General features: G+C 34.2%; 1 protein-coding gene across 5 annotated transcripts in view; it reads left to right on the plus strand.

Annotated features, from left to right (window-relative positions):
• The window catches only part of DIAPH3 (diaphanous related formin 3), a 249,906-nt gene that overhangs the window by 60,158 nt on the left and 164,118 nt on the right, over positions 1-25,630 (plus strand). For all 5 annotated transcript variants that reach the window (XR_003926581.2, XM_030036634.2, XM_030036632.2 and 2 more), the window contains 6 exons: positions 83-199; positions 1,439-1,557; positions 1,693-1,757; positions 2,376-2,480; positions 4,750-5,082; positions 6,037-6,151. Coding sequence is in view for 4 of the 5 variants with exons in the window: in XM_030036634.2 (XP_029892494.1) it covers positions 83-199; positions 1,439-1,557; positions 1,693-1,757; positions 2,376-2,480; positions 4,750-5,082; positions 6,037-6,151 (854 nt within the window). In the remaining variant the exon portion in view is untranslated. The remainder of the gene's footprint in view (positions 1-82; positions 200-1,438; positions 1,558-1,692; positions 1,758-2,375; positions 2,481-4,749; positions 5,083-6,036; positions 6,152-25,630) is intronic.

The raw sequence follows: 25,630 nt of genomic DNA on the forward strand, positions 1-25,630 counted from the left end.
AATTTCTGTTTTAAAAAGTTATCAGTCAACGTTTGACTGAAGTATTTTTTTTCCTTGCTATTACTCTCCTTAACACTTTTACTGAAGTAAATGATGTTTACAACATGGTGTGGAATACAGTTAAGGACACTAGTGCTGAAGGATATTTTCTTTCTATTCTCCAACATCTTTTGCTGATAAGAAATGATTATTTTATACGGTATGGTTAATGCTATGTTAAATGTTAATTATGTATTTTGTTGTCATTTAGTTATTAATAGATTATTCTATAAATTTAATGATAAATACAGTTTAGTCTTTTTCTGTGTGGATTGCAATTCGTAATTATTCCTTTGTGAGGTCCTGTTCAAAAGTATCACCTTTGAATAAGAATGCCATCTGTATGTTTATGTCTCTTCTGCTTAGGGTACAATTTTATACATAAATATATAAAACTATTTTTGTTGAAAACTGAGCCTTATTGACTGCAAGTATAAATGATCAGGACAGGTCTCTTAATCGGTTATAAATCATGCTTGTAGCATTGTAATTTTGTGGTGTATTTGAGTCAAAGGACGAAACCAAGTATGCACAGAAGTGCATTTTATATAGAAATGGGAACATATGCTTAATGTCAAGTAACTTTTGGTTGGGAACTAAGTATTCTCAATCTACATTATAGGTCAGTATGAACATGTTAGTGTCTCTTGAGAAATTAGTCAGGTAAATTACAGGCAAATGGTTAATAAAATCTTAGATGTTTGAAGCTGCCAAATATTTTCCTTTCTAAAATCTGCTTGTGTTGTTTTTGAGGAAACACTGGAGGAACCAGGTATGAACTGACTCAGGAAGGAAAGCTGACTGTTTTCTGCGTAGTGTTCTGGATAACCTTGCCTTTCAGGCAAGGTCTAGCACAGATGTACCCTTAAAATTAAGAGTGCTTGCCTGACATGGGTACACCTGTGCTAGACCTCTTCCACCTGAAAGGGTTTGAATTCACAGCTTGCATGTTCTGGGCAAGTGACCCAGCAGTCATACCCCTTGGCATTTTAGAACAAGGTGTTTCTCATTCCTCTTACTGAAGCAGGGCTGGAATGCATCCATAGTTACAAAAGTCACAAAACCAGAAGGGATCAAGCTGAAGGAAGAGCATTCTCTTTACTGGGAGAAATCAGGAGGGATTCCTTCCTTTCTGTATTTCTATAGGGGGAGAGATGCAAAGTTTGTAATACAAGAATCATTTATCTTTAGGTGCACTGTTTTTTCAGGCTTTGTGTAAATTGGTCTTGTGTAGTAAGCTGCCAGATGTATTTGTCCTTTGAGACTTTTGAGGTTTGCACCTGCCCTTCTATGGAAATAAGTCAGCCCAAATCTATTGACCTTACTGTGTTTATAGACAAGATTTTAAGTATACATTGATAAATGAATATGCTGTAAAAGAACTCATCTCTGTCTTTAGTCCACAGTATTTCAAATTAATTGAAGAGTGTGTGTCCCAAATAGTGTTACATCGAAGTGGAACAGACCCAGATTTCACGTATCGTAAAAGATTAGATATAAATTTCAGCCACTTAGTAGGTAAGTACTATGTTTGAAAATGATTACAGTATCATACTACTTTATATGTTCCAAAAACCAAGTTAAAGTTGTATATGTGACAAAGAATCTTGTGTTCCCTGTATATGTGCAAGTGTGTTTATTTATTTTTTCAAGATATTTGTGTAGATAAAGCAAGATTAGAAGAATGTGAAGAGAGGGCTTCTGAACTTTCTAGAAAAGTAAGTAATTCTCAAGTTATGTGACCATAAGATGGACACAGGGGGTTACTTGATAGCTTCATGAACGATGTAACTGAATGTGGCATAGTTTTTAACTTCAAATTACTATTAGTTCTGTGTTTAAGTGGGAATTTGGATGTTTCTTGTGGATTAGGAAGCAGAGGAAAGTAGTGTAATGTAGTTAACCTTAATTGAGAGTCTTTCTACTATTTATTATAAGGTTTCATGTACAAATCTCTCAAAATCAACTGAATACTTTATTTGAACAGTTATCAGTTTCTTCAACAAGATAAACAGGTGGAGAGTAAGAATTGACTCATTTGTATCTACAGACTCTGTATTACTGTACGTCAATTTTTTTAAGCTCCTCTGCCGAATTCCAACTTAAAATACATTAAGTACTTTATGCCATTTCATATAGTAAATACTTGTACTGGTAATAGACATGGCAATTTCACTCAGTGGATACATGGAAGTTAGAATAGCAGCTATGTTGTATGTGTCCTTATATTATTAACATGTGAGTTTTAACAAACACAAAAGGAAGAGTTGGAAACTAAAGAAACTACGCAGGACTGACTAGCATCAACAAGTTTTTTTCTTTTTCTTTTTTCTTAGTTTGAAAAAGATTTTGTAGTTCATCAGGAGACCCAGGCCCTACTGCAAAAAAAAGAAGAAAGAATCAATGAACTTGAAGCAGAATTACAAGCTTTTAAATCACAGGTATAAGACAGTTTAAATGAATGTATGAAGTATTATTTTTGAAAGGGACTTAATTTTGCATCTTTTGCAGATTCTGATAGTACAGTTGAGGGTTTTTTCAAAGAATCCTTGTTATTGATTATTATTGATCGTTAGTTTCCTTTATTTCTGTTTTATACAAAGAATTGTAGTGTGACATTAATTAGCTGCTTGGGTTCCAAGATGATCCTTTTTGTGCCTGAGCTCTGTTAATTAAACTATTTCCTTATGTTTCATTTGGGTTTTGCTTTCAGTGTCATATATTTCCAAAGTAATTAACCACATAGGGTAATAAGTCTTATGCTTTTAGATTAGCATTCATAACTCTGATCTTTATCCCTACACAGGAAATTATTCATTACTCAGTTTGCTTACCATGAATCTCCAGCAGTGAAAGAAATAACCTGTGGCTGGATAAGAACATTTCCTGATAATTTTTCAATTTCCAAGCATAAATAGATATTTTTAGATGTCATGGAGAGGAATAGTGCAGATTTTTGAGACTAATACTTGAGTTAACTTGTAACTGCCTCAGCTCTGAAATCTGTTTAAGGAGACTGTGTGACCAAGTGATTTTTCCTGTGTCTTATTTCGTGGAATAAGAAGCATAGTCTAAAAATGGCTAAAGAAAGACAGCATTGGCAAGACATGCATTTATGAAGGTGATAAAATATGTGTTTTTTATCATAGAGGGTTTTTAATTTTCTTAGTTTAATTAGCTTGTTTAATTTTCTTAGTGAGGAAAATTAGTTTAGCTCTGCTTTGCTCTGTTTAAAAATGTCATTCAAATTCAGGTTTCTGGTCAGAATTAACTGTTAATGTCAAAGTCAAACAGGCTTTAAAAAAGCAATTACAGAAATTGTTGCATTCTAAAAAAATAGTGAGAGCTGTGTATCACTCACTAAGAAAGTATTTTTATCTGTGTATCTTGAAAACATACTTAAATACTTTTTGTGAGTGAAATAGGCTTTCTCTCCTATTTTACTTTTTCTCTTGTTCTTGTATTAAATAGAACTTTTTTTTTTACATGCAGATAGTAAGCCTAACATATGATTATGCTCACTAATTATCATACCATGAATTATCCCTCTGTTAATGGGGTATTTGGAATGTTTTGTAAATCTCAAGTAATTGATTACTGCAACTTAGTACTCTTAAATCTATCTTAAGAGGAATCTTTGGTTTCCATATGACATCAGTAGCTACTTAGCATGCCTACTTCCACCTCTTATGACTATTTTTCTCCTGGTCTTGTTTGTTTACTCTTTTGTTGCATTTGGTATTTGTTCTTGTATTTCTTTTGTTATTAGAGCCTAATTGTTCAGTGTCTACTTGTTAGTGTAAAAAATGCATATGTTCAGAAATTCAGAACAATACTGTTGTGCATGTATTTATTTTTATTTATTGATATTTAGCTATTTCCTTTTAAAAATATTAAAGCCTTTGCTTATTGTATTTCCCTCCATTTTTAAAAAATAAAATGGGCTGTTTCAGCTCATAATTATCAGTTGAAAAGTTGATTAATACTATCACCAGTAGATAAATACTTATTTATTCTTTTCTGTTTTTGTCAGGTAGCTGTTTATTAATGTTTGAAGGTCTATGATAGAAGTTCTTCAAATACTAGAAATAAATATATTTTTTTAGACTTACTGAAGTGCTCATAAGCCCATCTTGATACAGTATAGATGTCCTTACTATATAGAATAAGAAGTTGGTGTGTAAGGCAGCTGTATTTTTTGGAAGGAATTTTTTTTCATCATCACTTGGTGATTTCAATTCTGTGGAATAAGAATGCTCCTACTGTTTTTCAACAGAATTAATAATCTCTTCAGATTCTGCTATTATATCCTTGGAATGTTTCTCTGTATTCTGTAGGATAAGTAAGAACACTAGAGACTAGGATGTTATTTTTTTAATTTGAGCTAAACTGTGGTAGTCTAGATAAAATTTCATCAAGATACCTGTCAGACCCTTCTTGGGTCATGATCAGTGAAATATAATAAGTGGGATATAGCATTGCAGTTTGTCATTTCTGGTGTGCACACCCTGGTCTGAATGTCCACTTCAGAGTTGAGACTTCAATTATGAAATCAAAAGCACGTTGCCTTCCTTATAGTTCCTATTTAGCTGTCGTACACAAGAAAAAAGGCACTGACTTTCAATTGGCTTGCTGGGTTTAATCTATAAACTATGATCGTTATGGCATTTTGTTGACAAAAAATGTGAAACTGAATATCTTCCTTAACAGTATGGCTCCTTGCCACCTGGTTTTCTACCATCAGCGCGTGGAGATGCATCTGTCGTTCCACTGGAAGCTGCAGGACCACATCAATTTCCGCCGCCGCCTCCGCCACTGCCTTCTAATGGAGCAATTCCACCACCACCACCTCCCCCGCCTCCTCCACCACTTTCAAATGGCTTGGGGATTCCTCTGGCTTTTGGTGGTGCTCCTCCACCACCGCCTCTGCCAGGCCTGCCTGGAGCACAGTGGTCTCCACCTTCATGCACTTTGCCATTTGGAATGAAGCCTAAAAAAGAATTCAGACCTGAGGTTACCATGAAAAGACTCAACTGGTCCAAGGTAGTAGTGGTTAATGGCAAATACTTGATGTAAAATCTTACATAGAGCTTAGGGTAAATAGATTGTCAGGAGTAAGACTATATAAAGCAATTGATATATTAGTTAAAATTACGTAAGATATGAATACTTTCTGCCTTTAGTTTGCATTGTTTCTGAAAACTACGTTTCCTTGACTCATGAATCATCTGGGCAAGCATCTGTTGACTTTCTGAGATGCCTGGAAAAGTCAGTTCTGGTCTAGAATAATACAACCTTGATACCAGCATGCTTCCTGGGTCCTACTATGCCTTGTCTTTTAGCAAACTGTTTACATTGGATCAGTCACTGCACTGTACTGATAGCTATACAGTTTCCAAACAAGTATCTTGCATCTATCTAGCCTGGACTGCGGGAAGAAGCATTGCAGGTCTCTCCATTTTTCCTTAGTGTAAATGTACTTATGTAAATTTAATGGTTGAAAAAATATAGTCCGTTTATTTTTTTCTATCCATTGTGACAGAATCAAGTATACTAGGAATATCAATCTACTGAGTTTTGGTAAGTATAATTATTTCAACCAAAATAAGTCAGTAAAAAGATTTTCAGAGTTTTATGAAGCAATCAAAGCTACAATCTAAAAAGTAAGGTACTTAATATCTAGTTAAACCAGCTGTGTTCAGAGACTATTTAAAGTTTACGCAGGTTTTAAATCTAGACCAAAGATAATTTGCTACATTTAGACCTTGGATAACAGTATGTTGTCTGTATTGCTTTGTCCAAAAGCACTTACTGTGAGCATTACTATCTTCAATCAGAAATATATTAACAATTCTAAAGATGAGTTATGTACCAAAAGTTCACGTGTTTTACAGACCTCTTCAGTATTTCATGTGCTTTACACTCTACAGGGTACAGTCTTTGCATAGTATCAAAATAATTTAATGAATAAAATCTTGTTTTTTCCCGTGCTTGTAGATCAGGCCTCAGGAAATGACAGAATCCTGTTTTTGGGTTAAAGCAGAAGAGGACAAGTACGAGAATGCTGACATGCTTTGCAAATTGGAACTTACGTTCTGTTGTCAAAAAAGGGGTAAGGAATTGATTGCTTTAATTTTCAGGTTTTAGAGTTATCTTTAAAATTCTTAGGGCTTAAATATATATATGAAACATTCAGAACATAACATTAATGTTCTATTTTTTTAAGTGGAATGTGTGAAGAAAAAAGTTTAAAAATTCTAGACTGCTTAGTAGTATTGAACTATTTTACTTAGAGTGGCAGTTATTGTGTGACCTATAAGGAAAACCTTACCAAAAAACCTCTAAGAAATGCTTCTGGATAATACAGGCTTTTATTCAGTCACGTTTGAAAAAAAATTTATAAAATTTTGTCAGAATACCTTAATAAAATACTGTGACCTAATCTAGAGTCCAGAAAATGATGAAATGCATCAGAATGCATATGATAATTGATGTGTTTTGGTTCTGTGAAGGAGGGAGAGTCTTTCAATGGAATTTTAACTTTCTGATAAACCTGTAGCAACATAGATCTCCTTTGATATTTTGCTTAGCTTCTTCAGCTTTTAAAGCCTTGTGGAAAAGCAAAATATTTGAAAGTATTCCTGGCTTTAAACCTTTTCTCCCTTTCTGGATGTGAGTCATCTCACTAGTAGTTTAGGTTATTCTGCCCCATATGTAAAATGCCTGTATTTCCACTGTAATTTCCTGACACGTTCCCCTGCCCTCTGCACCTCCCCTACCCCCCTGCCCCTTGATTGGTATCAGAGGCTTAGTACTTTGGGGTAGCCAAAGGGGTGCAATGATTAATTCCTTTTCAAATTGAAGACATTATTATATTTTTAATTTGCTTTACAAATTTCACTTCAATACTTTTATTTAATACAGTGCATGGCATTCTCAAGTTTCTCTCTCTCTCTTTTTTTTTTTTTTTTTTTTTTTTTTGCTATGCTTTGGCGTGTATTATTCAATTATTTTTTTTTTTTTTACCATAACAAAGAACTTTATTCTGCTTTTGTCAAAGCAGGCTTTTTATGCTCGAGCAGTATTTCTACTGAGTTGAGTATTACAGTTTATTACTGTTGACACTTAATAATATTAAGAATGTTGTACAAAGATAAAAAGGCAAGAAAACCTCACAGACCATAGATATTTTTGCTTGAATCTATTAGAATAAGTCTGAAAGATAGTTGTGGTACCTTTATAATGTTAGGAGAACTACCAAGAATGTTCCCTGATTTAATAAGTTAGAAAGTTTAAAAGCCACTGGAGGAAATACTGTTTCCTATGTGTAATTAAACAGTAAAATTTGGGAGACAATGATGTTTAGGCCAAACTTGTTAGTGGCTCAGAAGAGGATTGTGAATCTCCACAGACAGTGGGAACATTGGAGTTAACAAGGTTAACATCCCTTCAAAGTTTAACTGAATGGACCGAATACATTGTTTTGACAAAACCTAAGAGAAGAGAGTTATTGGATCTACAGTTGAAAAATCAGTGAAGTATACTCTTATACCAAATGGGGGGGAGGGCTATTAAAAGGCTGTAGCCTGCAGGGGCAAATTTAATTTATATTTTTACAGGTGGAGCTTACTGCTTAACCTTTTTTAAGTTTTGCAATCTCTCTCATCTCACGTGGGTGATATAAGTGTGCCGTCATCTTAATTTTTCAAAGGAAGTGGAGACACTAAAGATTTTTGTTTAGAACAGCAAGTAGGTGTCTAAAAGGCAACATGGAAATAAATTTCATCTTTTTTTGAGTGAGTGGTTTACGGAAATTTGCATGAATGCTTAAATACTTAAGTAGACAGCACCAGGCATCTCAGTGTCTCTTACTAACAGCATGAATTCTAGTACAAAGGACAGCAAAGTAACTGCTTTTGTTCTCATGACCATGGAGACAGGGGATGCTTCTTTGTAGCTTATACATAACTTACTAACAAAACTTGCCAAAGAAATTGGAGACATCCAGTTTTTTTCACTTTTCAGTCTTAAAGAGATTTAATACCATGCTTTCAAAAGTAGAATCAGCAAGCTATTCACTAGACTCAATTTGGAAACAGTCCTTGACTATTTCTAAAGCTTTGTCTCTAAAACCAGAAAGACGAGAAGTTGAAAATGATTCTGTAGCCAAGTGACGGCATGCAAAGAATGAGCTGGTTTCCACTCTGTTGAAGGGTCTGCTTATGCACTCTTTCCATTGAAGTCATTGTGTAAGAAGAGGTATCTAGTTCTGGAAGCAGGGACCAGAATGTTCAATGATGCTTTAAGTGAATTTTATTCTGATTAAGTAAAATCACATTGAAGTACTCAAATGTTCAGTTGGTGCATTTTGCCAGCTGATGTGCCAAAAGTATTTCAGTGTTGATCCAAAAGAGGAAGTCTTATGTCTATGTAAATAATCCATTGAGGAATTTCTACTAGAAAAAGGAATACAGAACAGTATAGAATAGATTTGAAGCTTTAGCAGATGTTTGTACAGAAGTTATAAATGATGTTGATTCTGAATGGGTATTGAAGCAATTGAAATAACTGAAGATGTTATGTAGGTATGAAAGAAACTACTGCAAGAATAAAAAAGTAAATGAGGGTCTAGCTTCAGAGTGTAGGAAAAATAGTGAGTAGTAACACAGAGCAAAGACTATACATGGAGAAAAAAATCAGTCTTGTTGAGGATGTCCAGAGACATGTCCTTGAATCATGGAATTTTTTTAGTTTGGAAGGGTCCTCTGTAGGTCATCTGGTCCAATCACCTTCGTAAAAGGACCAGTCTAGTTCATGTTGCTTGGGGCTTTGTCCAGATGAGTTTGAGATATCCCTAAAGATGGAGATGTATGTATGGACAACCTGTTCCTGTGTTTGTCACCATTGTGGTAAATTTTTTTTCATTACATCTTCTTGGAGTATCTCTTATTGCAACTTGTGTCTGTTACCTCTTGCTCGTTGTGCACCTCCAAGAAAAATCTGGTTCCCCCTTATTTGTAGCCTTCTGTTAGGTAGTCTGAGACAGCAGTAAGAGTTCCCTTGCCTTTTACCCTTCTCAAGACTGACAGCTCTCTCAGCCTTTCTGTCTGCATCTTGTGTTTCAGCCCTCTAATAATCTTGATGATTTTCTGTTGTACTCAGTCCAATATATCTATATTTTTATTGAAGTGGGGAACCCCAAACTGAAAAACTACTCCAGATAATTCTCCCTGACAGAGAAGGGGAGTAGAGGGAAATAATCACTTCTTTGACCTGCTGACAACTGTCTTGGTAACTTGTTGGAGGAAATGTTTTCACTGTGGTGCTTGTTTAGTAATAATAATAATGATGGTGATAATGATGAGTCCATGTAAGGGCTGTGGGTGGTATAGGGTATTTTCTCTTCATTCTTTTACTTGTTATAAAGCTGCTTTTGTCACTTGCCAGGAATTGAACCATTTTGTGAAAGCAACGTGTTTTATAAAAATTAAAACTTTGAGCTGGAACATTAAGAAGTATTAAAGCATCAACTGCTGATGGTATTCTTGTAGCAACTTACTGAAGACAAAGTGTGATTTATTTATTGGCTCAGAATTTATTCTTGTCTCAGAATAAATTTGTAATCTTAAAGAAATCTAAGATTATATTTATGAAAGAAGTAGGCAAGGGCATAATGGAAAACCAACTCCTTTGTCATAAAACCATATAGATTTACTGCTACACAGGGGATGTGGGAGGAGAATATTGGTTTGGAATCTGGAAATACAGGTTAGTGTGTGAATGGAATATTTTCAATGTGAATACTTGAGAAAAGATTTGATTGTGACTGAAAAGTGTACATACATTTAAAATATTTGCAAGAAAACATGAGACTATTCTGAGATGCCCCAAGAAGGAAACAAACAAAAGATTCTGGAACCCTCAAATCATTAGCTTTGTGTCAGCAGCTAAAAGAATAAAAGTAAGGAGTGAAATCACTGCCTTAGACATCAGTGTGGAAGTAAGGTATTGCTACATGTCTCTTTTCCTGGCTGGCGGGTGGGAGAAAAAAAAAGTAATTGAGAAGTTCTGTGTGAAAATAAGGTGATGAATGTGAATGGGTTGCATAAATGATCTTTGGTTTTCTGATAACTTTTCTTTTTAAAGGCAAGAAGAAGGATTGGTATTAATGGTAGTCAGAGACTTGAAAGAGAAAGAAATAATAAGAAATATCAAGTGTTTAAGATTCATCAGGATTATACTCATGGTTGCACATCAATGAAGAAAATCTGTGAAAAGCCTTTTTGGCAACAATGGTATCAAAGGAATCTTGCTATAATTCTTTGAAAACATTAAACTGAATATATGAGTTAAGTTTAACTGGTATGTGAAATACCGAGTAGCAGAGCTGGAGCAAACCTTATAAGTGCTTTTATATCATCTTAAGCCTAAAAGATAAGATGAACATACAAAAATGCTCATTATCAAATGACAACCGCTTTATAATAGATGTGTTGGAAGCCTGATGGAAGGAGAATAATCACTGGTGTATGATGTTAATGTGCTGCCAACTTTGCTAGAATGATTAGATGTACAGGCAGGGGAGTGGCACTTTGCATAAAAGACAGCATGAAATGTAGCAGCATGAAAATCTTGTGGAGGGAGAAGAAGCCTACCGTGCTAAACCTTGTGAATGGAAATTCCTTCTAATAATATAATATTATACTGTATTAATAGCTCTCAGGTCAGATGATGTTTGTGATGAGAAGATGTTAAGTGAGGTTAGAGAAACTGCAAATTTTGTGGCAATAAAGTCGGAGATATAACTACCTGCATATGGGTTGAATTGGTTCCTCATCAGGATGTTATGAGAAGATAAAAGCTTTGGATGCAACAAATGACTGTTTCCAATATTCCTGTAACCAAAATGAAAAGGAACTGTTCTGGGAATGGGCTTGAGTCATTCACAGGACCTAGGAGGTGAGAGGAGGAGAGAATGATCACTGTCTTAATGTTGTACCAGGAGAGAACAATCCAAGTAATCTATTATACAAGTATTCAACTTCAGGACAGGGAACTGAATGAAAGATGCAGATGGTCAAGCAAGCAAGATACCCATGCCTGCTAGCAACCCAGAGGCTATTCTGCAAATGCCATCTTAAAGATATGAGTAAACTTTGTATTGTAATTCAGAAAAAGTCCAACTAAAGCTATGGGGTAAAAAATGTGTGTGACTTGATAGGAAAGTTAAAGACAGTATCGCAAGGAAAAGGATAGCATTAAAAATGTGGAGGGCTTGCCCAAATGAAGATAACAGGAAAACTCATTAAATGTAGCTACATAAATGTAAACAGGACATTCTTCACATACTCTTTTAGAAATCTGAATTTTTTGCAAAGATTCCTTCAGCTGATATTGAAAAGTGTATTTAATTTTTTTGAAAATGAAGTTAGCCAGGGAATTGGTGGGACCAGTTGGTGACAACTTCAGAAGTTCAGCAGGTTCAAAGAACAGTAGACAAATTCAGGTTTAATAGACCCAAAGGAAATAGGAAGGCATGTATTTGTAGGAAGAGGAGCTTCCTCTTTCGGGAAGTGAGGAGAATGGATTATAAGTAGTGATAAGGCTGGCATAGTGTTTTTTTAAGTAACATCTCTTACTGCAGCTCTTGGAGATGGAGTGCTGGGCTAGAGGGTCACTGGTCAGACCCAGTAGGGCATTTATTAGGTTCATAATCATGGATGTAAGAGTACCTGTTTGCTTGGAGTAGCTTCAAGCTACTATGTTTAATACTTACAGTGCTGAAATAAGGTAAGTTGTAATGTGCAAATGCTTGGTCTTGTCACTTATAGAAGGGAGAAATGTACTTTGTGGAGATACTTTGAAGAGTACTGGTGTGGAGAAGATATAGCAATAAGTTGGTGGAAGTCTGTGAATAAGTGTAATTAATGTAGTGAGGCTGTAGTAGTTAGGCTTAATATGGGATATGTGTTCAGGATAACTTGAGAGAAAACCAGCTGCATGTTGCTTAAAGTCATCCTTTGGGTGGTTGAAGTGGTTTGCCAGAGGTGATTCCAGGACTTAGGAGGTTGTATGCAGTGTACAAGAAAGCAACCTCTGACCAAAAAGAAATCTTTGGAAGCATTTAAATACAAAATGAAAATTTGTTTCATGTATGCAAAATACAAGAAAGGTAGTAGTTTTCTGAAACGCATGTTTTATAACTAGTGTGGTGTGTTTATAAATATCCTATTAATAAGTTTATTTGACTTGATCCAACAATTTTTTTTACATAACTGTTATGTTTAAAGTGTTAAAGTCCAAATGAGGATTAGAAATTGCAGATCAAACATACAAGAAACCTAAATTCTTCATTATTTTTAGCAATATGCAGATAACTGCTGTTAATGGGAGATGGTATGAAAAATTAGTAATTTACTCTTGTTTCTTTTCTAGATATCAAAGGGAACTGATCTAGTAAACTTGAGAGAGAAAGATTGCATGATCTCTCTCTATTTTTATTTCTTTTTAATCAACTGGAACAGATTTTTATCCTAATCTTATTGGAGACGGCAGTGTCTGATTGCACCACACCAGAGCTCCTGCCAGACTTGATTATTCAGAAATAAAGCACTTCTGTGGGAGTGCTATCTCTGTTGGCACTTGTCTTGAAAAGGTCAATATAGTTCTCTCTAATTTTTTTTTTCTTTTTTCTTTTTTTTTTCTCCCCTGTATACTCTGTAAGAAAAACCATCAAGGCCTAAACTGCTATGGTGCCGACCAAGCCTCAAATACTTTAAAGCAGAAAAGAGAGTAAATGCCAGCAAGAAGGTCAAATCAGCAATATAAATTAGTTTAGTGCTGTATTTGACACGCCACAGCCTACCCAGCATAAGCAATAGAATTTGTGGTCAAGATTAGGATTAGGTAGAGCCCAGTGTCCTCATACTTTCCTCCACTGGAGGAGGATTTACACAGAAGTTGCTCCAAACTGTGCTTCTTATAGAATCTTATTATTACAAACCTGTAAGACTGCCAACAATATAGTCTAGTAACCTCTGCTAATAATATAGCACTGAGTAACTTGAGTTACATTTTAATTTAACTGTGTACAAGTAGAAGTAAAGCCTGCTATGTGTTTCAGTTTGGCTGCCTTGCAATATCACCCTAACTACCCTTTAAACCAAAATTTATTCTAAAAGATTTTTGCATATAAATTGAAAAAGGCAAAATAGTTTCTTTCTGAAGAATGCAGGAGTAAGTTATAGGCATTTATGAGGGACAGCAACCGATCACTTTTATAAATCACTGAAATGTCAATGGTATCTTGCAATTTCAGTATGTCATCTTTCTATTGAGGGAAGGGATGGTATATTTACTGTTGCATTGGTAGTAAATATATTAGCTGTTTCTATTCTTAATAGATAGAATGATCTCTGCTCTTATCTTGTTTTGCTATTTGCATCAAATATATTTGTTTTATATACAGATTGATATATAAGAATCAATGAATGAATATAATTCTGTGGTGGGTTGACCTTGGCTGGCTGCAAGATGCCCACCCAGCTGCTCTCTAATAAAATGGAAAAGCTCGTGCATTGAGTTAAAGGCAGGGAGATCACTTACCAATTACTGTCACGGGCAAAACAGACCCAATCTGGAGAAAATTAATTTAACATTTATTTTTTTCTAATGTCCTATCACAGATAGGAGAAACCTTCAGTTGTTCAGAGTGTTAAATGTATTTAAAGTGGGATGTGAATAACTCCTAAAACCTGACTTTCATATCCAGATAACTCCATGAATACATGGCAAACAAAAAATGGAAAACCGAAAGAGGACATTAACATACTAATGGTTGGAATAGTCTGACAATAGCATTTGTTTTGTAGTTTGATTCTTTTTGAAGCTATAAATTGTGGAATCTTTTTCCCTTTAATCTCTTCCTTTGAAATTAATTCAATTAATTATTAGTTATTGAATGACTGTGTCATCAGTACCCTAATCTGAGTATGTCGGAAACAACAGTAGCATCAGATCCTTATTCTGGTAGGACTGTAGAAAAGAGACAGTCTGTCAGGAGTTGTTATAAATACATTTAGAAAAACTTTTGTTGCTGGAAGGGTACTTTGACTTGTATTTGCAGTTAGGAAATGCTTTTTCAGATAGTGAAGGGGTATTGTTGAAGAGTTTGTTACAGCACTTTTAAGTAGCTACCTAAGCACAGTATTAATTTGACCTTAATTTTAATTTATTTTAACTTACTTTAACTTAGTTTTTTTGCTTTATGGCAGAGTTACAGTATGTGTTATTATTAGGTGATTGGTTCTCGCCTTCTACGCACAGACTATTTATTTTCAGATGGCTTCAAAACAGATTGAGTGCTTTCCTTTCTCCTCAGTGAAGTGCCTTGAAGGAGTAGTTCCTGTAGTTCACCTTTACCTTTTTCTATCAAACAAGTGATTTTTTTTTTTCTTTTAATAGTTGATTTCTACCCAAAATCCAATATTAGTCTGCAGTCAACTCATGTTTGATGAAAATATGACAGTATATTCAGGCTAACAAAAGCACTCTACTCCTATTTCACAACACTGTGGTAGGAAAAGCCTTCAAGGGCTCGATGTTTTAGAAGCAACAAGAATGTTCCTTTATTGATTTCTGGTAGAGAATGTTTCTACAATGTGAATAAGTAAAATCTTAGAGGTGATAGATACTATTTTCACGTATCCGGAGAGGGGAAAAAGTCTGCTCAGTATCCTAAGTCCTAAACCATAAATACCAATGGAATGGAAACCCAGGTTTGGAACTTAAAATGCAAGTTAAAGGGGATCATCACACTGCCCCTGCTCAGTCTAATAATTTTGTTTATTTAATGGAAAATACTCACTTTAACAACTTATACATTTGTCCCTATGCCAGCAAGGATCTTGCAAGAATTAATTTGCTAATGTGTGTATCACACAGAGGTATCAAACTCTACACCTACTACAAACCTATTTTCATGGGTTTTACCTCCTTTTTAGTTTTGTTACATGTTTATGCACTAAGTGCTTTTGATGAATTTCTAATCTAATGTTACAAGCATTTATATCTGACTAAAGGTAACACTATATTTGAGTGCAATAAAATCTTCATTACAACAGTGCTTTTATTGTAGCCTTTTTTCTTTGTGAGCTGAGAAAAATAATTTACATGCAAGAAAAGAAATGTTTAACAAACCTTATTTGGCGAACCTTCAAAGTCACTGCTGATGAAAATTATTAGCATTTAAATTTCCATGAGCGCTACTTTTTGTCCGTAAGAAAATCTACCATTTACTTTCTCAGTGAATGGCTTGATTCAGAGAAAATTCATTTCAAGGACAATTCATTTTTAAAAACAAACAGAAAAAAATCAAACAAGTAGATTTTGTGTTAATGGAGCAGTGACTTCCAATTAGGCAGCTGTTAGACAGTACTTGGGTGGACACTGCTCTGCCATGCAGAATATAGCATTATCTCTGGCAGAGCCTTTGGTTTCATTTGCATTTGATCTGGTTCTGCTGGAATAATATTTTAATTTATTCACATAGAAAAAGTGGTTATGGACATCTTCTTTCCTTACCCACTAAGATTACATATTCCTCTTTACTAATAGCTCTGTGTAAATAAGATCAAACCTTACCTAATAGATAACTTATATGACCTCACTTTAATTAAGAAAATAAAAAACAGTAAGTTGATTACTTCATGTGAACATTTGAGAAACACACTTCCATTGTAGGCTGCTGTCCTCCTCTACGTGATCTCTACATGATAAATTTCTCATACAGTTTCTTCATTCTAAATACATTCCTCTAGTCTGTAAATATCTTGCCTTGACAGTTTCCTAACAGACTTTCAATATGTTTTATGAAACAAACATCACCATAAAGGATGTGTATTCTGTAGATGGGGGGTCCCCCTCCCATTAATAGCAATCAGGTTCTGTAGATTATGTAAGAATGGAGAGAACTTAATTGATCTGAAATGGTAGGATTTTTTGGGGGGGTTAAATCGGAATTCTAACCAAGTATTCTTTTAAATAGGATATAATCTAGTTCAGCATTTTGAAAACTTTCCTACTAGGACAGGATGTGTTTGTATCATGATGATGATGATTATTATTATTGTCTGATACAATACTTAAATATTTACGGTTAAATAGTAGTTGTGTCTTCAGATACATTTTTCTTCTGCATCAATTGGCTGCTTTCAGTTTCATTTAAATTAAGAGACTGAAGACACTGGACAACATATTCTGTAGCTTTTAACAACCTTGTATTTCTGTTTTATGGCTTTGCTTCCCCACTCTTCCTATTTTTACAAGTTAGTGGGGCTCTACTTTTCTTTTTAACTCACGCAGTAGTTCTACAACCTTACTCACCGCTAACAGCACCTGAGTAATGAAACTTAGAAACCTTATCTGCTCTGTTACTCAGCTTAAGAGTTGTAAAGACTAAATGTTTCCTGCTGTGCAATCTGACTTGTCCTTTGATATAGAAATGCCTCTTTCTAAAATTCTAAATGCATATGTATAGCTGGCAAGGATAACAAGTTAGAAAGAGCCTGCTTAGGGTGACTGCTTATCTTCGCAGTTCCTTGATCATGCGGTGTAATGCCTTGTGGCACTTAAAATTTGGCTGCAATGTACTTGATATACGTGCAGCCGAATGTTGTTTTTTGTTGCTGGCCTTTCAGTGTAAGATCTCAAAGTATTGGGTCATCTATTTGAAACGGTGGGAAGATGGAAAAAGCAAGTAAATGTTCAGCAAGATTGTTTGAATGAAAGCTGCTATCAAAGCTGACAAAATGGAGGGTAGATATAACTGGAATGCGTGAAAAGAAACTGGGATTCAAGGCTCAGTTGCACATTGCAGGAGAAATCTTGGCATGTGGAGTTCAACAGATCTATAATGCTGCTGTGAAAAGAAACAAACCTGGATAGATATAGCTAAAAACAAACTGGGTTAGATCATCCTAACTGCAGAAAGCCAAGAGAGAGAGTTTATTGTCGGTAGTAATCTAGTAGGACGAATGAAATTGCTCTTTTAATGCTCTATAGAAGAGAAACACTAGTGATAAATGGAGGATTGGACTCAGTCAAACTTGAAAAAGGGGAAGATAGAATCCATTCACTGCTACCAGTTGACTTTCAGAATGTACCTGTGAGTTTTCCTTATTCAGCAAAATAATGGAAGAGGTAGTGAGCAAGCGGGGACAAATGGCAAGTTAAGCTGTGCTGTGCAGATGTGTGCTTTATAATAAATATAAGGAATCTGAACCACTTGAACGGAAATAGTTTTCTTGAGAACAGAATACCCGTATGCACTGGAAGCAGGCAGTTCTGATCTTCAGATTACTGTTGCTGAGAGAACCTGGGAGTATGGACCAAAACTCAAAAGTAAGAAGCATATTTGGAACTAAATAAAAGCCTTCCTGAAACAACAGTGGCAAAAATAAGTCAGTATGAAAAGAATAAGAGAAATTAAGGACAAAGGGTTTCTCGTGCCAAGGGGCTATTTTGCCTCTGATTTGTCAAGAAAATACTGTGATTCATTTTGCTAGAACTTGTGCCTACCTTTATGGTGAAATGGAAATTATATTACGCTTAACTTCCTTTAAAAATAATAACAAAAAAATTGTTCATTTGTACCACTATCAGTGTTTGTTCTGGACTGTCTATAGAGCTGTTGGTACTTATGAGACTCCAGTCTCTGAAGATAAGGCTTATTCTTTGATCACCAGTTGGATTTTTCTGTTTACTCAGGGAAATATTTGTATTCAGTCTTTGGGGTGGGTGGGGGTGGGAAGTCATATAGATTTAATCAAAGTCTAATTCTGCTGCAAGCACCACATTTACAGATAATGATGCTTCTGATAGTTGTATATTCAGGTCAATTAGAATTAATACTTTGTTACTGTTTACAAGTAGAACAAATAAATAATTTTGATTTATATGAGATTAGACTAATTCCTCAAAAGTCAGAGAGGTCTAGTGACTAGGTAGTCAACTGTTATGCATATGTAAATGTAACAGGGAGAGAGGGATAAAATCTGTTCCACAGCATTTAGAGTTGTTAATGTAATCAATATGGAAAGGACTAAAACTGATGCAAAGAGACTTATTTTTCCCTTCTTATCTTTCTCCGGCATTTAAAAATCTGAGGCTAATAACAAAGATGTGTGACCAGATAGTGAAAAAATACTATTATTATTGTTGTATGATAAATGGGATTTTTCTTTGTAAAAGACGTGTAGAATAACTGAATCTGCATACTAGACTGATTATTCAGAATCTTTATAATAGAATCTACATCATTTTCAGTCTCACAAAACTACAGCACAGACTTTGAGAGCAGGAATTCAAGAAACTTTAATGATACGAATTTTGTTTGCCTAAATTGCTGAAGGAATGAGAAGTTTTCTGGACAGAGTTTTAAATGTATGCTAATTAGAAAGTCTTTTAATATTTAGTCTAAAACCATATTCACAGTATTTGTCTGATATGCCAGCTTTCATCGGTATGTTAGATTTTCTAGTATCTGTTTTTAATGCAGAAATACGTACCTTTTTTTAAGATAAGAGAAGAAAATTTGCAATGAAGTTACACTCGGTTTTATAGTATGGTGTGGTATTTGCGTTCCGTAGATCAGAATTCACTTGCAATTTCATCATCACCATCTTTTAGTCTCTGTCAAATAGTAGGTGAGATACAACAGCGTTTCAGTGAGAATGAATGCTGCAGTTCTCTCCCACTTGCTTTTTAATATAATATTCTGAAATGCTGTATCTTAAAGCTTGCTTGCAGTGGATGCTTTGTCGGTTTGAATCTCTTTCTCCGTTTACGATTGGCTGATCACTTCATTCCTTAATGTACCACAAGAGTGTGTCATAGTACAGTAAATGATCTGTATTACTGAATATCTGTTACAGATTTGGTGAAAGATGAGAGAAAACTCTAAGAAATACAACCTTTGGAAGTAACATATGTTGTACTTCTGTAACGATGCTGAAGAAACGTGGTTCTGTAATTGGAAGATATATAGGCATACTTTCAACTAGAAGACTTTTTGCACTTTTTTGGAGAAGTGAGGTCAATGTTATTTCCTGCAAGTTTGTATTTTTGGTTAGCAAGTGGCATCTTGTAACCCAGAACCTAGTTTCCTTGTTGATTCCTGCTTGTGTCAGTTTTTTATATTTGTCCTTCATATTAGCAAAATCTTTTAACAGAATTTTTTTTTTTAAAGAAAATTGTAGCATTTTGTTATCTATTTATTTAGAATAGTACACTGAATATTAAATCTTTGAGTATATTTAAATATTTCTAAGTGCTTAGGCTGTGAATTAATGGAAAAGGTTCTTCAGTGGGTTAGAAATCATGTACCTAAATTACTAAATTTACTTCACTCTCTTCATTTTTTTTATGGTAATGATTAAAAGCTTTTAATGTGCAAATTGTGAAATACTGTTCTAAGATGAGAACACCGATGTGTTCTTGGAAAATTGTGCTGCAGATTCCGACATAGTCTCCAGTTATACTCTCTGGTTCTGAGGAAAAAGATAAGGTGACTTACACGCGTTTAATGTGCATGCTGTTTATAAGCTTACAGAAGATGGAACCTTTTTGTCTTTTTTACTAATTATGTTTGTGTATTAACTGAACAAGTGGGGTTTATTTCAGATTAGGATTTCAGGATTTATTTCAAATTTGAGAGTTGGGAACTACAACCCTCATTACATTTTATTTTACTGCACATCTCATGCCACTGAATAGAAATAAATACCATGTGCCTTTTTGTGGGGTTTATGGTGCTCTGTTTTTGAATAATGTATGTATATTTATTTTTTTGAAAGGCTGTAGTTAGACAGTGTTTCATTAAGGTATCTATGGCATTTTATTGTTATTAGTTATTTAATTTACTTTCAGTTTTCCCAGAAAACTTGCTCTTGGCTCCAGCTGTTGTTCATACCTGTGATGTTATGAGCAATCATGAAAAATATGCTCTAAAATATGGGGAAACTGCTGCAAAGGGAAAGTACAGTACAAATAAACATGGAAAACAATGAAGTTTCTTGGAAGTATTTTTATCAGTTGGTTTTGTATTTCTGAATACAGTAATTGAAGATAAGCAGTAGTTAAAAAATCACATGAAGATAGTATTTAAGTTAGGTTATAAAGTATTTTAATGTAGATTTCTGGAAAGAGACGGGGGAAGCAAGGACTATATGATTGCACAGAATCAGCCTGTGGATGTATGACAGCAATGCTAGGCTAAGCTTCCTTTGAGAATGAAATATATGCTTCTTGTTTCAATATTTTAGTTATGGTAGTACAGTATATCAGACTTGCAGTAATCAAGCAGGTTTTACTGCTTTTAGTATATAACCGATTTTTCACACTGATTTCATTGGAGAAAAAAGATCTAAGCTGCTTGCATCTTTCAAAGAATTGGAAAGGTGCACTACTGTCAGAAGCAGCACTGAGAACACTATATGTTACTTTTTCCCTTTTTTAATTTTTTTTTTTAAATCTGGAAAGAAGAGACGTTGGCATTTTCTGTAACTAACCGTATCAGCATAAAACCTCTCTCTGTGTTATTTTCAGATATTCATTGAAAAATATATTAATATCAATCAATCAGCGAAGTTCTAATGGCCTGTTTCCCTTATAGATTGCTATTGAAAAATATTGTTTTCTGGTACTTAATAAGTCTTTAACAGGAAGAAGCTATAGCTCTTATTTATTGAGCATTGTACATGAGAGTCCCTGTATCCCAAAGAAAAGAAAATAATTTGCTACCTGAATAATCTGGTGCCTAGAGGTATGTGATGCAATTTCCTCATACTGTAGCCACCTTCATGAGTATGTTATGAATACAGACATTTTACCTGTTGTAGTTTAATGATTTTCTGATAAATGAACTTGTGCCTACAGTTAGTAGATGGTACTTGCTTTCTTTTTTGCTTAGTTAGTTTTCTTCTCTCTTAAGGCTTTCTTCAAGAGAAGCAGAACTTTAATAGACATTCTGTAAGGTCATAAAATTAAATAAATGATCATTGACTCATTTTGTATGTTTTTCTCAGTACTTTTTATTAGTTTTTTTTCTGTATTAGACCTGTCCAAAATCAATAGTTAAAATGGGCACTCTTCTGAACAGCCTTGAATAATTGGCTTATTACAGGGTATATTAAAGCATATAATCTAAATGAAGGTATGCTCCATTTGCCTTTACTTGCAGTCTCGTTATGGCTTGAGACTACGAGAATTTAGTGTTTAATATGATGAGCACAGGGATTCTTAACAGTATAACTCACATGCTTAGACGGTATACCCCATAATAGTGTAATCTTTTGCTTGACACACAAATGCATTTAAAATTCTAAAACCTCATTAAGTATTCCTAATGTCCGATTTCAACCACTGTTAATAGACTAGGCAACCTTTAAATGTGTCTAAAGTGATCTTACAATTTGATGTAAACTCTAGCGTGTTAAGTAGAAACTTCCTAAACTAGAACACATTGGTAAATCCAGTTGTTTCCACCCTGACTGTATGAAGTAAGTCAGAGCTCTTGGCCTATAGAAGGCTAATAGTAATACCTTTTCTGAGCTGTTTAACACCCATAAAACCCAAGGAAAATAAAACAAAACAAACCCCTACCCCCGGCCACCCCCCCCAAACCAACCTGCCTTCCCTTGCCCTCTGGAATATTTCATCTCTTTCACTAGTTAATTTTCTACCATTATTTAAAGACGTACTTTGGAAGTAGGTTGAAATTATTTATCAGACACTCTAGCAAAAATTAAGACAGAAGTCCTTAAGATTAATTTCTGATGTTTACAAGCTTAAGCCAGCCTAAATTGTATGAACTGGCATCTAATTTTAAAAACATTTGGTTATTTAAATGTTTTTGGCAATATTACTCAAGACATCAGAAGAGGAGGTCAAGGTGGGAAATCAGGTTTGGGGGACTGAATTACATTGTTGTAATTTTCTACTGAGATTTGACATACTTTTCAATTCTTTGAGACAGTTTTTGGTCATGCAAAACTGATGACTTAAATCTGAACATATTCACAAAACTTAGTTAAGAGTATAATACTGGTGATTATGCTAGTCCCAAAAGTTGTGGCGTGTTTTTGGGGTGTGAAACATCAAATCTGGAATTCATTCTGTATGTTAGATCATGCACTTGTTCTTCTCAGTTTGGAAGTACAAGCCCTTCCGGAGTGAATATGTATCTTAATATCTTTTGCTAAATGCTGTAATATACTTTAATTAAATGCAAAGTAATACTCCCAGGCTCCCTCCCCCAATAACTGCTAGATCAGGAAGAGGTTTTGTGGTAGCTACTAGGACCAAGAATTTTCTTGCTCTTTTTTGCTAAATATCTTGGGGATTGTGATCAATGTTTGACCTTTACATCTAAATAAAATACTCTAAATTTACACTCTTCATTTACTGCTTTTGTATGGTTCCTTTTTAGCTTTTGTATGGTTCCTTTTTAGCTTTTGTTTTCATGTATGAATTGTTACAGGAATTGTTTTAATTTTTGCTGCTGGATCCTATTTTGATGTCAAGACATTGTGGTTTGAGATCAGCTTGAGGGCCCTCTTTTTTAGTAGTATCTTCCTTCTTTCTTCATTCGATTTGATTTTTGGTGTCAATGTAATGTTTCTGTGCTGTTTAAGAGAATAGAGACTCTGGTTCACCCTACAGGCACCAAAATGTAATTTCAAAAGGGAGTACTGAAATGTGGGAGAAAAAAATAGCTTTCTATTAGAAAGAAAAAAAAAAAAAATTAAAGTGGATAGGATAAGTGACCCCTTCAATTGAAAGAGCATCTCAGAAGCTAATTGTTAGTGTTTGGTCTGAAGTCCTCAAGCTGTTGTCAGAAAGTTACTTTTGATATGCACTGTGAGAATGAAAGCCTAGTATTTGTGACAGTTAATAAATTCCCATTGCAAAATATGTAAAGCTATTAATCTAGCTTATTGAGGAGTTACAGTACAGATGTGTGCAAGGCAGTTCTTTATTCTTAATTAACTTTTTTCTACAGAACTTGGACTATGTTGTTTATATTCACCTATCAACAAGTTAATGCTGTCGATAATACCTGGATTTATTTATTAAATATGGCAACTCTATCCGCATGGGGATTTTGTGTGACCTTGACTGACACTGGCTTTAGTTATACAGCTGTATAACTTGTTTATCCTACAAGTACTCCATTGTGCTCTAGAGATTTGATGTTCATTAAGATTTGTTTATTACACTTAAAAATGAATTAATTTGTTATTTGTTGGTTGCTAGCTAGTTTGAAAGATATATTAATGCTGCTTTCAGTAAGTTAATATTCTGGTTTGTTCAACTTTTTCTCAAAAACTATTTTGACAGATTTTTATCAAATGTAATGTTCCATTGTGCAACTGAGAGCTCACCTGTAATGTGATTGCTACATACATATTAAGCTTCATATGCCAGATCAAGTTCCTTCACAGAGATTTTTCTCAGAAAACTGTACATGTATGCAAATATAATCTGGGTTTCAGGGAGAAAAGATACTCCCCTCTTTCTTGGACATTCAAGACTAAATCTATAAGCTGCTCATGGTACAATAGCTATGCACTCACTGTGTTCCCATTGCAAACTGTCTGCTTTCTCCAGTTTGTATGGTATCTACGTCCACAGTACTAAGTAGTGTAGTTTAATTAAGGTGGAATATAACTTTCTTTTAGGGAGGTAGATATGTGAAATATGAACATTCCCTTATTAGAGCAAACCAAACTTTTTTTTTTTGCTTTTAAATTTGCCTTAGTCATGTTTGTATTTTTCTCTAATTGCCATTTTCAGTTTATATTGGGGAGGAGGGGGTGGAAATTTCCTGAAGCAAAGTTATGCTTTATGAAACCACGTTCTGTGCACTAGAATAAATCTTAGTACTTACATAGTTACTAAATTTGAACTGTTATAGTTGTAACTTTTATCGTTCATCTCTGTTTTCTTAATTCTAGCTTACTTTAAACCTCAGTCTCTTACTATGAGGAGATTATATGTACTTGTAAGAATAGCTAGATCAAAATTAAAACTTTTGTGATTTACTGTTGCTATTTGATCTGAAACTAATATCTAAATATGATAGTTCAGTTACTTAAGTCTAAGATGGTAAATTTTCTGGGTTTTAGCATTTGTTTACATCTGCCTGATCATTTAATGGCTGAGATCGTTTAAGTGAAATCCTAAAATAAAACAGTAAAACACTTTTGTCACCTTAGCTCTTAAGGGATTCAAAGTAAATGAAATGTTAATTGTTGAATAATGATTATGTCATATCAATGTAATATGATTTTGTAAATTTTATGTAAGTAATCATTTTGAAATCAATAAGATTAGTCTCCTAACAAAAACTTAATGAAGATCAAGAATTATAGTTTGCGCTGTCATTTTCTGATAGAAATAGTAATGGTCAGTTAAATGTCTCTGGCTCTGCACTACTTTAGATTTCTCAGTAAGTTTTCAATGGCTGTTTCTGTCTTTGTATACATTATTCTTTAATTTCACATATATTTTGTGAAATCAGCTTAATGTCTCACATTGTGTTCTTGCATCACATCTTTTTGTTCTGTATCCAAATACTTTTTTTAAACTATTTATGCATGCCATTTTGACTTTCTGCTTCCTCCTGTCTTCACCATAGCAACCAGATTCTTGAATCTTTTTTCAGCCTGTATTATGTCTTGTATTATTTTGACCTTTGTATGTTTAAAAAAGATCCAAACTTTACTCATCTTACATTCTCACTAGAAGCAGATCTTAATGTCTTATTGAATAACTTAGTATTTCGTGCTTCTCTGTAAACCTTGTAACCTCTTGGGCTTTTGATATATAGGTACGTATGCTATGGTTTTAGAGACTATGAAGCTAAGAATCTTTTTTTTCCCCTCCCTCTTTGTGTTACAGTTTAGAACTGTGATTTCAGACTTGTTTCAAATATTTGGTTAAAAATCTAATGTTTAGAATGTGTTGAAAGTAATGGCTACGCAGCTTTAGGTACAGATTTTTTTTTTTTCCCCAAGTCTGCAACAGTAACAGGTATTTTTAAAATATATTTTCTATTGTAGTTAACCTGTGGTTTTAAATATACCCGTAGAGAATTACAGAAATACTATATACTTTCTAACGAAGCAATGTCATCTTAAAGTATCAGTTCTCAGAAAAGGCTTTTATCGTGATAGTTCTCAGAATAAAATTATAAGGTACTATTTTGTATATTTCTCTAATGTATAGAAAAAGATTTTTTTTCTACCAACCTTCAGATAAAATATAGGTCACAGTTTAGAAATAGTTATACTTCTCTAAGTGTAGTATTTTGTTGTTTACGTTTACACTAATAGCTTCGAATATCCATTGACAAAAACATAAATTATGTCTGTGAGTGCCACGTGTAGTCAGTCTAGATCTATGTGCTGATTTAAAGTTAACTGGACAAAAAAAAAAGAATATTTTGAATATTGAACAGCCATGTTATTATTTATTACTTGTAGCTTATGTGCTTGCATCTATTTTCAGAAAGTAGATGCAAGAAGGCAAC

Source organism: Aquila chrysaetos, chromosome 14, assembly GCF_900496995.4.
Source record: "Aquila chrysaetos chrysaetos chromosome 14, bAquChr1.4, whole genome shotgun sequence".
NCBI lineage: Eukaryota > Metazoa > Chordata > Aves > Accipitriformes > Accipitridae > Aquila > Aquila chrysaetos.